This window comes from Remersonia thermophila, chromosome 1 (assembly GCF_042764415.1).
Source record: "Remersonia thermophila strain ATCC 22073 chromosome 1, whole genome shotgun sequence".
Taxonomy (NCBI): Eukaryota; Fungi; Ascomycota; class Sordariomycetes; order Sordariales; family Chaetomiaceae; genus Remersonia; species Remersonia thermophila.
Genome location: NC_092217.1, coordinates 3,927,156 through 3,940,503, shown reverse-complemented (window position 1 = coordinate 3,940,503; position 13,348 = coordinate 3,927,156). Strand labels below are relative to the sequence as shown.

At 63.4% G+C, this 13,348-nt stretch overlaps 4 protein-coding genes across 4 annotated transcripts; 2 read left to right on the top strand and 2 right to left on the bottom strand.

Moving 5' to 3' along the window:
* Positions 1 to 2,386: 2,386 nt before the first annotated feature.
* VTJ83DRAFT_1098 (uncharacterized protein) lies at positions 2,387 to 4,221 on the top strand (the record flags this gene model as incomplete). The annotated part of the gene is made up of 3 exons (XM_071007219.1): positions 2,387 to 2,542; positions 2,663 to 3,472; positions 3,547 to 4,221. The coding sequence occupies 3 exons, from the start codon at positions 2,387 to 2,389 to the stop codon at positions 4,219 to 4,221; spliced, it is 1,641 nt and encodes a 546-aa protein (XP_070870451.1).
* Positions 4,222 to 4,926: 705 nt separating this feature from the next.
* On the bottom strand, positions 4,927 to 6,481 carry VTJ83DRAFT_1097 (uncharacterized protein; the record flags this gene model as incomplete). The annotated part of the gene is made up of 2 exons (XM_071007218.1): positions 4,927 to 5,631; positions 5,870 to 6,481. The coding sequence occupies 2 exons, from the start codon at positions 6,479 to 6,481 to the stop codon at positions 4,927 to 4,929; spliced, it is 1,317 nt and encodes a 438-aa protein (XP_070870450.1).
* Positions 6,482 to 8,479: 1,998 nt separating this feature from the next.
* Positions 8,480 to 9,556, top strand: VTJ83DRAFT_1096 (uncharacterized protein; the record flags this gene model as incomplete). The annotated part of the gene is made up of 1 exon (XM_071007217.1): positions 8,480 to 9,556. One exon carries the CDS (start codon positions 8,480 to 8,482, stop codon positions 9,554 to 9,556), a length of 1,077 nt encoding a protein of 358 aa, XP_070870449.1.
* Positions 9,557 to 10,199: 643 nt separating this feature from the next.
* VTJ83DRAFT_1095 (uncharacterized protein) lies at positions 10,200 to 12,743 on the bottom strand (the record flags this gene model as incomplete). The annotated part of the gene is made up of 2 exons (XM_071007216.1): positions 10,200 to 12,335; positions 12,408 to 12,743. 2 exons carry the CDS (start codon positions 12,741 to 12,743, stop codon positions 10,200 to 10,202), a joined length of 2,472 nt encoding a protein of 823 aa, XP_070870448.1.
* Between the last annotated feature and the right edge of the window lie 605 nt (positions 12,744 to 13,348).

The following is a 13,348-nucleotide window of genomic DNA, read 5'->3' as shown; positions in this document are numbered from 1 at the left end:
GTGCATGCAAGCATGTCAACCTCTGGCGGCACGATGTATCGTGGTCTGGCGGTGGGATGGTGGGATTTTGGATGGAGGTGCAGAGGATGGGCTGGGGACGGCGGCGTGTGGGCAGCACTTCAAGGAAAAAGGAGATGCGGGTGGAAAGAAGGGGGGGCATTCCAGAGGCTGATTTTTTTCTTGTCTTGTGTCTCTTTCGGTCGTTGTCTCTATCTCTCTCTCTCTTTTTTTTTTCTTTTTCTTTGGTCTCTCTCTCTCTCCTGCTTGGTTCGTTGGCGACTAAACAGTGTTGCCTGGTCCTCTGGGCCTCATCTTGAGTCATCGCATGGGTCATCATCGTCAACCATGGATTGTTCTTGGCATTGTCATTGATCGTCTCGTTGGGAGGCATAATCATGATTTTTTGTTTCTCTTTTCCTTTTTTTGCACAGGTGTTCTCGTTGCTACCTCTCTCTTGTGTCCGGCCCGTGGCTCGTGCATACATACACACATACATACATAGGTACTTAGGTACAGACAAACACGTCTTCTCTCCGAGCCTGGGATTGGGTTTCTTGTTGAACCAAGGAAGAGCAAAGCCGGCATGGTTGAGCTATGCACAAGCCGTTATTCGCCCACCACCATCTGGCCGGTCTTTTTTCTCCATGTGGTCGGAGATCCATGTCGGCTGCCTGTCGTCCTGATCTTCATGTTGAGGTGAGTTTTGTTGCGTCAGCGCAAGTGGTGCCGGGAGGACATGTGCGTTGAGATGCTTGCGAACCCCGGTTCGTGAGCCCATACAGCCCACACACCACACATTCATGCTTCCCTGGCCCTCAGCGTGTCTACTGTGCAAGTCCGTGGGCGAGCAAAAAGTTCCCCAGTTTGGTCGTGCAGATGCAGGACACCACTAGCGTCTCCGGCCATGCTACTAGGGTGGTCGGGGATAGGCATGTACTGCGTATGGTACAGCGGTGGGGGAAGGGGGGCGGGGGGAGGGCCGGGGGCAGACCGTTAGCGCATTCTGTAGCGTGCATGCACGTCATCACGGCGGCATACATACACATGCAGATTCCCGCCGACGGTTTTTTTTCTCGGCTGCTGGTTGGATAATTTAGCCCATCTCTTGGGTGTGACGACAGGCATGCTGCTAGGTTTGAGCCGTCCAGTCCGGGGTTCTTGTTCTTCCACGGGGTACAATGGAGGTTTAAGTACGAGGACAAGAGGAGCGCGCAGGAGGAGCTGGGCGATGGCGATGTATGTACTACGTAGAGATCCGGACCCCGCCGTCGAGACTTTTACGTCACGGGGTCTTGTTGGTCTGAAACTCTCTTTTCGTATCGGACCCTAGGTTCTCTTGGGATAGTGGGCTCTGGCTCCTCCCCTCCCCAATCCCCCCGCCGGCGCTCGTCTTTTTTTTTTTTTCTTTCTCTCAGCATCCCCTCCGTTCGCCCCACGTGCTCTCGGTGCACATGGAGAGTAGCTGCGTCTATTTGGTACGGCCTATCGTACGTACCGCAGGAGGAGCACAGGAGGGCATCTCGAGCCGGGTTCGGTCCTTGCCTCTTCTTCAAGACCTCAAGGGCGCCGGACTGACGTGCATACAGCCGGGGATACAACCGGCATTCATAGAGCACGGGACCTGCTCTTGGGGTGCGGTGAAGATGGGGAAGACAAGAGCAACGTGAGCACGCGCAACCAACACAAAGCCGCCCCCGTTGACGAATGCGAGCCAACCGATGTGGTGGGCGGGCCGTGGGAATGGGTTCAAGGGGTTCGGAGGGGCATCTGGGAGGGTCCAAGGTGGGTGGGCATGGCTTTGGATACGAGGTTGGAGGTTCGGGGCGGGGGCGGGAGAGGTGTTGATGCCGGGTCGAGCATGGTGGTGTGGGGTGATTTGGTTTTGGATTGGGGGGAGAGGGATAACAAAGGCGGGATCGCGAGACGGTATGCCTAGGTACGATTACAAGTTGGTAAGGTTATGACAACGTACGCGTAAGGACGTAAGGTAACTACCACCCATCTGTAATCTTTGCATTGTACTGTGTATACTACGGGACGCGTGCAAGTGCAAGTGCAAGCGCAAGCGCACAAGGACCACAAGGCTGGGAACTTTTTTTTTCAAGTTATCGATAAGGATGGGGAATGTCAGCCTTGCAGATCAAATCCCATCCCGCCCAAATTTCGCTATCGCCATCGCATCCAATCCATCCCGCTTTGCGCGCGCCGGCGCAGACTCCCACAAGACCTTGCCTCCCTCCCCCCCCCTTCCCCCGCGCCCCGGTTTTTTCTTGCGGAATTGTTTTACGAGGCAGCCCTCGTCTCCAGGGCCTTCTTGCACAGGAAACTGGCGCTCAGATTCCTACGCGGGTTCCGCGAGGCCATCTCGCGGGTACGGTGGACGACAATGGCGGCCGACTCGACAAGAACCGCAGAACCCGCGGCGCCTGGATCCGCCGTAGCGGCCGGCCCCAAGAAGCTAAAGCTGCATGGACGTGCCTTTTACGAGAGCCTAGGCTCGCCGAAATACATCGTCGCTCCCATGGTGGACCAGTCCGAGTTTGTGAGCTGACCTAGCCTTCTCCTCCTCCCCACCACCGGCGCGGGAGCACCACCACAACACCTCGTCGAAGCGCACGCACTAACCACCGCTTCTCCCCCTCCTCCCTCCCCGCCGTCGCAGGCCTGGCGCATGCTCTCCCGGTCCTTCCATCCCGAGTCGGAACGAGCGAGCGTGCTCGCCTACAGCCCCATGTTCCACGCGCGGCAGTTTATCGAGAGCCAAAAGTACCGCGACCAGCATTTCCAGGCGACGAGGCCCGGCTCCACGACCCCTTGGCTCGACGGCAACCCCGCCTTTGACCGCCCGCTTTTCGTCCAGTTCTGCGCCAACGACCCGGACGTCCTCCTCGCGGCCGCCAGGATCGTCGCCCCGCACTGCGATGCCGTCGATCTCAACCTGGGGTGCCCGCAGAACATCGCCAAAAAGGGCCGCTACGGCTCCTTCCTGCAGGAGGATCAGGATCTGATCCACCGCATGATCCGCATCCTCCACGAGAACCTCGACGTGCCCGTCACGGCCAAGATCCGCATCCTCGACACCCCCGAAGCCACGCTCGCCTACGCCAAGAACGTGCTCAGCGCCGGCGCGAGCATCCTCACGGTCCACGGCCGCCGCCGCGAGCAAAAGGGCCACCTGACCGGCCTGGCCGACTGGCAGATGATCCGCTACCTCCGCGACAACCTCCCGCCCGAGACGGTGCTGTTCGCCAACGGCAACATCCTCGAGCACGAGGACCTCGAGCGCTGCCTCGCCGCCACGGGCGCCGACGGCGTCATGAGCGCCGAGGGCAACCTCAGCAACCCGGGCCTCTTTGCCGCCCCGCCGCCTCCCGGCAGCGAGCCCCGCGGCTACTGGCGCGGCCGCGACGGCAAGGGCGGCTGGCGCGTCGACGAGGTCTTTCGCCGCTACCTCGACATCCTCCACGAGCACGTGCCCGCCGCGGGCCCCGCCCGGCGCGCCGCCCGCTCTTCGTCCCGGGCGACGACACGGCGTGGATGGACGAGCCCATCGAGGGCCTCCCGGCCGCGAACGAGAAGGGCAAGCGCACGGGCAAGCCGACCAAGCGCCGCAGCGACGTGGCCAAGGAGTGCCCGGACCGCCTGGCGCCCAACTTTGTCGGCATGCAGCCGCACCTGTTCCACCTGCTGCGCCACCTCGTGGGGCGGCACCACGACGTGCGCGACGCCCTCGCGCGCACCCACCTCGGCGAGGTGGAGGCGTACGAGGCCATCTGCCGCCTCGTCGAGAAGAAGGTCGCCGAGGGCCTGCTCGAGTACGAGCGCACGGGGGGCAAGAGCGTCGAGGAGGGCGGCATCGACGGGCCGCCCCCTCCGCCGCCGGCCCCGGCCTCGGCCGTCGGAGCCGCGGCCGGGGAGGACGAGGCCGATGCCGATGCCGATGCCGAGGGCGATCGGGAGAGCTCGGCCCGCGTGGTGCGCGAGTGCTGGCGGCCGTGGTGGGTCGTCCAGCCCGTCATCCGGCCGCTGCCCAAGGAGGCGCTGGCGCGGGGCGCGGTGCAGATCAGCAAGAAGGACAAGAAGAGGATGGCGGCCGAGCTGGAGGCCGAGGCCGAGGCCGAGGGGGGGCAGGACGAGGACAAGACGAAGCAGCGGGCCAAGCGGGCCAAGGAGGACGGCAGCGCAGGGGACGTCGCCGGCGGGACGCTGCTGCCACGGTGACCACCGCCGCCGCCACCGCGGCCTAGACGACGCGGGGTTGCGTGGTGGTTTAGCTCGTCGGAGCGGGGGCGGGGGGCGTAGACGTAGAAGCAGGGCCAATGGGTTTGAGGACCCCAGGGTGTTCTAGAAAGGCAAGGGAGCGGGCGGGCAGGGATGGTCGTATATTTGACGATGTATATACATCTTGCCTCGTGATCACAGCGAGCGATACCCGGGTGAGTCCCGTAGAACGATGCTTGGTGTTGAGGGTCCACCGAGCCGACGGAGCAAACGATGGGCGAGCCGGCGTTATGGAATGGATCTCGGGAATAGAGCCACAACCCATATCCTCCTCCCCCCGCGATGACCATGAGCGCGTTGGATTCGAGACGGGCGATTCAAGACGCCGCAGAACCCAAGAACGACCGTGATAAGGCATTGTATATATCACAAAGCCGAGCTCCGAAGCAGCCCTGCTTCGATACCTAGGTAGCTAGCCAGCCAGCTAGGTAGGTAGGTAGGTCGGTAGAGTAGGTAGGGATTGACATTCGAGCGACCGGCATCGAACTATTGTACCTAGACAACCCCAGAGAAGCGCAGCAGAAGATGCATCAACGAAACCAAAGACGCTCGCGGCTCGATCCCAACGCCAACCCCTTTTTTTTTTCCCTTCCAGCGTTTGGTCGCCAGAAACATGGAGAAAGACAAAGCCAGGCAACGTGTCGATCAGCCCGCCCACCCCGTAGCAGCCAGCGCCATGACGGCCATCACCACCGCGGGCACCCCCCAGCCGCCTCCTCCTCCTCCTCCTCCTCGGAGCCAGCTCTTCGCTCCGCTCCGCCACAGCACCACCGGCCTCCCCAGCACGGGCGTCTCGTCGATGCTGCACACGACCTTGCATCCTCCCCGTTTCTTCTCGTCGTTGTTGTCGTCCTCGTCGCTCTCGTCATCGTCCTTGTCGTCGTCCTCGTCCTCGTCCTCGTCGCCGTCCCGCCTCTTTCGCTTCCTGGCCCTGCTCAGCTCCGGGCCGCCGGGCCCGTTGCGCCGCGCGGTGCTGTTGAAGACGACCTCGATCCACTGCACCTGCAGGTAGGCGGCGTCGAAGAGGCTCATGTTGCCGGTCCAGGCGCCGCCGTCGCTCCAGGCGTTGAGGAGGAGGGCGGACTCGTCGCGGGGCGCCTGGAAGGCGAGCGCGGCGGTCGGCGCGCCGTCGACGCGCCACGCGGCGCGCCCGGGGACCCAGTCGAGGCGGTGCGTCGCCCAGGCGGTCCAGTCGCGGCCGCCCGGCATGGTGGCGTTGACCGAGGCGCCCGGGACGACGGCGCCGTCCTCGGTGTAGGAGGGCTGGTTGGTGTAGCGCAGGAGGTTGCGCGGGTCGCTGGTGCGGATCTCGAGGTCGGCTTCTTGGACGTCGGCGAGGGCGTCGGCGTGCTTGCGAGGCGGGGAGGGTGAGTGGGTTTCTCTGGGTATCGAGGGAAGACTTTTTTCTTCGGGCGATGATGGTCTAGGATATATATATATATATATAAAGAAAGAAAAGGGGGGAAAGCGAAGGAAAAAAAGGAAAAAAAGGGGGGAAAGAGAGAGAAAAAGAGAGAGAAAAAGAGAAAAAAGAAGAGAGAAGAAAATGGGGAAAAAAGAAAAAAGAGAGAAAAAAAAAAAAACTCACTCGATAGGTAAACAAGGCGGTGATGGCCCCCGGCGCGCCCACGGTCCGCGCGTGCATGCGGACCGAGAGGTACTTGAACCGGGCCGACAGGCTCTCGATCTCGGCGACCGTCTGGAATCCGGGGAGCCGCTGGGTGCGGAGCGTCAGCCAGGTCCGGGCCGGCGGGTCGGGCTCGGCGCCGGCCTCGATGTAGACGTTGTTGGGCGAGTTGACCATGGCGACGGTCGCGTCGGCGCGGGCGGCCGCGCTGCTGTTCCAGCTGTTGATCATCCAGAACCGGGCCCACGCGTCCGACAGGAAGTAGGCGCTCGTCACGTTGGCGCGGGCGCTGGCGGCGGCGTCGCGCAGGGCCGGCGGCACGCCGGCGTGCTCGGACAGGTTGCCAAAGTCAAAGAAGCGGTGGTGCGTGAAGTAGGTCCCCTGGTCGTCGTTGATCACGTAGCATTCGCACGCGTCGTTGTTGTCGTCGTCGTCGGCGAGGACCGTCTCGGCGCGGGCCGAGAGGGGGCCCGCGGCGGCGAGGAGGAGCAGGGCGGACGGCACGGCGGCGCGAAGGCACGGGAGCATCCGGCTTCGCCTTGGGCGCGACGACGCTGCGCTCCGGGGAGCCATCGTGCCGTCTTGGAAGCTCAAGAATGAAGCGGCTTGTGGACACGACACCGGCAATCCGTTTCTCTCTCCGCTTCCTGACACCCGGGTTTGTACGGAGAGGGACGGCTGAGGCGACCAGCGACCAGGACACGGCAAGCTTCAATAACAAAAAAAAAAAAAAAGGAGGACGATGCGTGCTGCACTAGGAAGAATTGGGACGGGAACCGTAGTATACAAAGCAGGGCGGTTCGTAGCATAAGGCTACCACCCCAAAGTGCCGGCCTAGCACGCCACCGGACCCCGTCGTTGGCGTGGAGTGTTGCTTGAGGTTGATGAGGCCGCCTGCACGACCCCTGAAATCCTGACCGGTGCGGGCGCACAAAAGACCTCGAGCCGGCTCTGTATTGGCCGATTCCTGGGAAGACGCCTCGTTGGGGAGGGGGAGATGGAGGTTTGATATGTCGGTCCCGCGCGCCGGGTCACGGCCCGGGCCTGGGATGCGGTTCCCGAACGAATCGGCGAGTCGCCTGTCAAGCGAGCAAAATGCCACGGGAGGACGGCGGGATCGGGAGCACGTCTTCTTGTTTTGTTTTTACCATGGCAGACGTCGCAGGTCGCAGGAGTGGTAGCCGTTGGTAGGTGGGTATATCTATGCATACATATATAGATCCGGTTAAAGAGAGGCCGCGTCCACGTATGTCCTACTCCCGAGCTGGGACCGGATATGTATGTAGCACAACGAAAACTACGGTCGCCACGGCGCCTCAGAAACCGTTGATTCTCGCTGCAAAAGAATCTGGATCGGTGACACGGCGGATGGGGGAGGGATTGGAACGTCTCAAGTTGGCGGCATGCATGCAACGCTGGGGGAGGGGGGGGAGGGGGGTGGCCGTTGCGCTCCGGACAGACCACGGGCAAGCGGTTGCAACGGGAGACAGGCATGGAGGGAGCGGTAGGCCAAAAAAAAAGCATACCTAGTATAGTACACCAAGGACGGCCTCGCCATGCATCGAGCCATCTCTTGACCATGCTGTTGGGTTGCAGAGTCGACCTCGCCAACGGAGCATCGAGCCAAAGGTGTCACCGACGTCTTCCCTCTGAGGGTCCTTGCGGGGCCTTGTCGACCCGAGTTGCCGTTTCTGGAACAATGGCGGGATGAATACAAGAAAAGGGCGAGACGGGTGCAGAGTTGAGCGGAGAGGAGAGGAGGGGAGGGGAGGGGAGGGGAGGGGGTGGTGTGGTTGGTGCATGTATACCCAGGTACATTACGTCCGGAGTATAACTATGTAGTTGGTCGTTTCTCTCCGGAGATGCCCTCCTTGAGAACTTGTAAGCAACTAACGTCAGGATCCAGCAAAAAAAGGGGCGGGAACCAAGGGAACCCGCTCCCTTTGCTCTTGTTTTGTTTTGTTTGTCTTTCTTGCCTTTCTCCGTCTTCCCATTCCAGGGTTTTTGGGAGCGATTGCCGCTGATGTCAGCAAACTCCCTGGTGCTGTGGCTTGCTGGTTGCTGCTGTGGCGCTTGTTGCTGCTTGTTGCTGCTTGTTGCTGCTTGTTGCTGCTTGTTGCTGGTGGTGGTGGCTGCTACCGGTTCCTTTTTATACTAAAACGGGCCCGCGTTGGCGACCGACCCACTTTTTCCCATCCACCGAACGGTAACGGAACCCGGAACTGGCCAAGCGCCGGCCGACGGACAAGTCGGCTCCATGTCAAAGCTGCAACCCGAGCTCTCTCCATCATGCGCGCTGCCGTGCTGAATCGCTTCTCGACTCTTTCCACCTTCACCTCCACGTCCACGTCCACCTCCGCCTCCGCCTCAACATCGACCTCCACCGAGCCTCACCACGCATCCGCGACTTGACGCACACCTCGGCAGAATTTCCGGTCGATCTGCGCCGGCGCTCTCTCCCAATTCCTTTCCTGGCAGACAGCCTTCGCCTTGCTCTGCCTCCAGCCCGGGAGCGGTTCCTTGGCGTCGCAGCCACTGGCTCCCGGCCACCCGCAACGGCTTCCTACCACCATGTCGACCACCCCCGAGGCGGCCGGAGCTTCGGCCGACAATGCCGACGGCGTCAAGCGCCACGAGACGAAGCGGGAACCAGAGCAGGCGCTGGAGCAGGCGCCACAACGCAACCCCGATCCGGAACTGCACGAGCAGGACCCGCCAGCGGCTCAGGATTCTGAAGGCCAGACCGACGCCGTGAAGCGCCCAGCATCATCTCCATCGCCATCGCCATCGCCATCGCCTTCGCCATCGCCATCGCCATCCCGGTCTCGTTCCGAAGGCGAATGCTCCGAGCCTGACGATGACGCCTCGGACCGCTCCCGCCAGGGCGACGGCGAGGCTGCCGACGCGACGACGACCGTCCCCGCCCATCCGCCCCTCCCCGACGAACCCTTACCCGAAGACGCTCCCGAAGGCGCCGCTCCTCCCCTCCCCGACGAGCCCCTCCCGGACGACGCGCCGCCCCTCCCCGACGAGCCCGTGCCCGCCGAGCCCCAAGAAGACGACGGCTGGGAGTACCACTGGAACCCCAACGACCAAAGCTACTGGTTCTACAACCGCTTCACCGGCGTCTGGCAAAAGGAGAACCCCCGGGTCCCCTCGGCCGACGCCGCCGCCGACGCCGCCGCCACCGCCGCCGCTGCTGCTGCAGCTGCCACGGCCGCCTCCCCCGAAGGCGAGCCGGGCACCGTCCTCAGCAACCCCGCCTCCCTCGCCGGCGGCTACAACCCGGCCATCCACGGCGACTACGACGAGAACGCGTGGTACGCGCAGAACCTGCGCGCCGCGGCGGCGCCGTCGGCGGCGGGCGCGGCGGCGGGCGACGCCTACGCGACGGCGGCCCTGTTCAACCGCCACACGGGCCGGTGGCAGGCGCCCGAGCTGGGCGCGGAGCGGCACTCGGACGAGGCGAAGGCGCGCCGGCAGATGCGCGCCTTTTTCGACGTGGACGCGGCGGCCAACATGCACGACGGGCGGAGCCTCAAGGCCGAGAGGGCGGGCATCAAGCCGACCAAGGCGGAGCTCAAGATGTTTAAGGAGAGGAGGCGGCAGAGGAAGGAGGAGAAGAGGAGGGCTTGGTTGAGGGATTGATTTTCTTTTTTTTTTTTCCTCTTTTTTTCTTTTTTTTTCTTTTTTTTTTCTTTTTTTGGAAGGGTAAGAAGGAGGGAAGAGGGGCGAGGGGGGGGGGGGGCCAAGCGTGGGTTGCATCGTGATACGGTTGGGCAAACGTCGTCGTGCTTGCTCACGTCTTGTATAGTATACAAACAGCTTCCGAGATTTACACACACACACACACACACACATATATATAACTCCTCAAACAAGGAGGTGGCGGCAGGGTTTACAAGCAGGTTAGGGAGAGAACCGGCGTTTTTTTTTTTTTTTTTCGGGTTGTTTCTTTTTTTTCAACAAGTCTAATGGGACCTTTTGCAAAGGTGGCGGCTGGGGAAAGGGAGATCTTTGGGGTTGAAAACGGGATATTAGCTGAATGCAACTTGGACGGAACGGTCAAAAAGAAAGCGGAGGAGGGTAAAGAGGGTTGATGAGACGTGTTAGTTTCTGCCAGCTCAAGAGGCAAAAGACCAACCGAGAGGGTCTTGTGCCAACAAAACCACGCAATCTATACCTGTATACCACAGACGGACAAGTCCCAGGAGGGCGGCTCTATTCCAACGGTTGCAACCCCCGATAGGCACACGTCGGCGGACCATCAGGGTGGTTTTTTTTTTTCTCTCTACTCCTCGTCTTCTTCCTCTTCTTTGTCATCATCATCATCATCGTCGTCGTCGTCATCGTCCAGCGTCATATCGATCTGCACGCTCCCCTCGCTGTCGCTCTCGCTCTCGCCCCCCTCGTCCTTGTCGCCATCCTCCTTTGCGGGCCCCGCCGATGCCTGCACGACGGCCGCTTTGGCGTCCCCCGCGGCCAGCCGTTTCGGCGGGTGTCCCGCGTCGTTGGCGTCGTCGGCCCCGGCCACCTCGCTCTTGCGCTTGAGCGGAGACGCCGGCCGGGCGGGCTCCTCGGGGCGGGCGGGCGTCGTGGCCGTGACCGTGACGGCGGCGAAGGGGTTCTGGCTCGGGGCCGCCGCGTCCGCGTCGGTGTCCACGTCCATGGCCACGCCCCAGGGGTTATGATGGTTGGCGCCGCCGCCGCCGCCGCCGCCGCCGCCGCCGCCGCCGCTGTTTCCTGCCCTCGCCGCCGCCTTCGCCTTTCCTCCTGGTATCCCGTTCGCGTCGTTTCCGGCCTCCCGGGGCACCACGATCCCCCCGCCGGCGCTCTTCGGGGCGGTTGCTTCGCCCTGTTCTTCGTCGCCCGCCTCCTCCTCCTCCTTCTCCTCCTCCTCTTCCTCCGCGTCCATCTCCATCGTCATCATGCCGCCGGCATGTCCCCCTCCGGCGGCGGCGCCCACCTTCAAAAGGTTGCTCCGCAACACCTCCACCTCCTGGTCCCGCGGGAACGCCCGCACGAGGAAGGGCAGCACGCTCGGCCGGCACCGCCCCCGGCCGTCGCGGTAGGGGTGCAGGCAGCTCGCGAGCATGGCGGCGCGGTGGGAGGCGAGGATGGCGGTGCGGTCGAGCAGGCTGCGCAGGTCGGGGGAGAGGTGGTGCTGGGGGAGGTGGGAGAGGAAGAGCGGGAGGAGGGCGGTCGTCTCGTCCGAAAGAATGGCGTTGGAAACGGTGGTGGCGGCGGCGGCGGCGGCGGCGGCGGCGGCGGAACCGGGGAGGTAGGCGTCGGCGTTGGTGGCTCCCGCCGAGGCTTTCTTGGGCGGCTGGGTCGGGGCGGCTTCTTCGGCCGCGAGGTGGCCCGTCGCGACGAGGATTTCATGGCAGGCGGACTGGATCAGCGGGGCGAGGGAGTCGACGGTGAGCTTGGGGAGGGTCGGCCCGCAGAGGAGGAGCAGGTCCTTGGTCAGGGCGGCGGCGGCGGCGCGCAGGGACGGGTGGTTCTGGCGCGACGCGGCGTAGACGCGCACCATCTGGTCGAGCATGTCGGTGGCGAGAGGCAAGGCGTTGGGGCCGAGGCGGCGGAGCAGCGCGTGGTGCAGGCGCAGGACGGCGGCGTGCAGGTCCGGGAGGACGCTCCACAGCTCGGCCTTTTCGTCGCGGCCGATGGCCGGGTTCGTCGGCACCGCGTCCTCGGACCCGGGCGACGGCGGCGTGACGAGCGTGACGCGGGCGGCCAGGTCGACGAGCTCGCCGACCGGCAGGGCGACGGCGGCCTTGGTGGGGCTGGCGAGGTGCTCGCAGAGGAGCTCGACGAGGCCGATGGCTCGCTCGGCGCCGGCCTGGACGCCGGACCACGGAGGGAGGTCGTCGGGCGAGTCGCCGCCGCCCGTGGGCTCCGGCCCCGCGCGCGGCGCCTGGCCCCGGTACCCCGTGGACGACTCCCACGGCTCGACGACGCCGCGGAAGATCTGGTCGAGGGCGGCGTGGACGTCGAGGAGGGTGGACCGGAGGGCCTTGGCCCATTCGTCGCTGCTGCCGTTCTTGGGGGCCGTGTACGGCAGCAGGGCCAGCAGGCGGCGGGAGCTCTCGCGGAGGCCGCGCGGGACCAGGGACGGGTCCGAGCAGGTCGGGGCGACGTAGGCTCGCAGGGCGCCCCGCATGGCGGCGGTGAAGGGGCGGAGGGTCGTCGGGTACAGGACGACCAGCTTGGCCAGGGAGCAGGCGACCGTGTCCACAAAGGCGGCCGGCACCTTGAGGGCCTTGCCGGCGGCGGGCGGCTTGATGAGCTGAAGGCAAGCCGACACGTAGTCGGGCAGCGTGGGCGTCGCCATCTCGCGGACCAGGGTTGGGTAGCCGTGGAGGAGCACGTACATCTTGGTCAGCGTGATGATGCACAGCTCCTTGGAGGCGAGCGGGTCGGGTTTCTGGGGAGGGGGGAGGGGGAAGAGGACGTCAGCTTCTCGTCGACGTCTTTTGGGGGGGGCTTGGAGACGTACGTTCAGGATGCCGATCAGGCCCCGGAGCCAGGGGGCGGCGGCGCGGAGGGATTCCCAGCCGCCGACGTCGACCACGGCCTTGACGAGAAAGACGGCGGCGAAGCGGCCGGCGGGGCTCTTGCCCGTCAGGAGGGTGGTGATGTGGGTTCGGAGCTTGTGCACGAGGACGGCGGTGTCGGCGGACTTGTCCTTGGGCTTCGCGTCGGCGGGCGCCGAGAGAGGGCCGCCGCAGCGAAGCACATGGCCGACGAGGACGGGGCAGAGGCGAGGGAGGTCGTCGACCGGGGTGGAGGCCAGCCGGCGGCAAAGCACCCGGAGCTCGGGCGGAGCGGCCATGGTTGGCGATGTTGTCTTGATGGGTGTGTAGGGAGCGAGGGTTTGATGCCGTCGAGCGGAAAGGGAACAAGAAGGAGGCTATTCTTCTCAAGCAGACAGAAACATGGAAATTTCCCCCCCAATGAACCTCGGAGACGGACAATCCACTCAGCACATTGTGATATACCTAAGCCATTGGCATTTCTCCATGAGCGCGTTGTTTGGTCGTTGGGGTTGTTGGGGTTGAGTTGATGTATAGTAGGAAAGTCGCGTGGGATGTGAAAGACGAAAAAAAAAAAGAAGTTTGAGAAAGTTTCCTAACTTGGAAAGTTACAATGTAACTATGCTATAATAGTACCACTTACACAGTACACCCACTCAAGGTCCTGCAGGTACGCAGTACTGTACCTTACGGTACCTTATGTACCTTACCGCACCTTTACCGTACCTTTACCATACCGTGGCTTGGTACGTACCACCTGCTGCGTAACTACCAGATACCTGAGGCACCACGGCTTGGTCCCTGTCCGTTCCTGGGCGGCGAAGCCATGTCCCAGTAGCGGGTGGTTCCAGCGGGTGGTTCCAGCGGGTGGTTCCAGCGGGTGGTTTCGTGGGAGAGCTGGTAG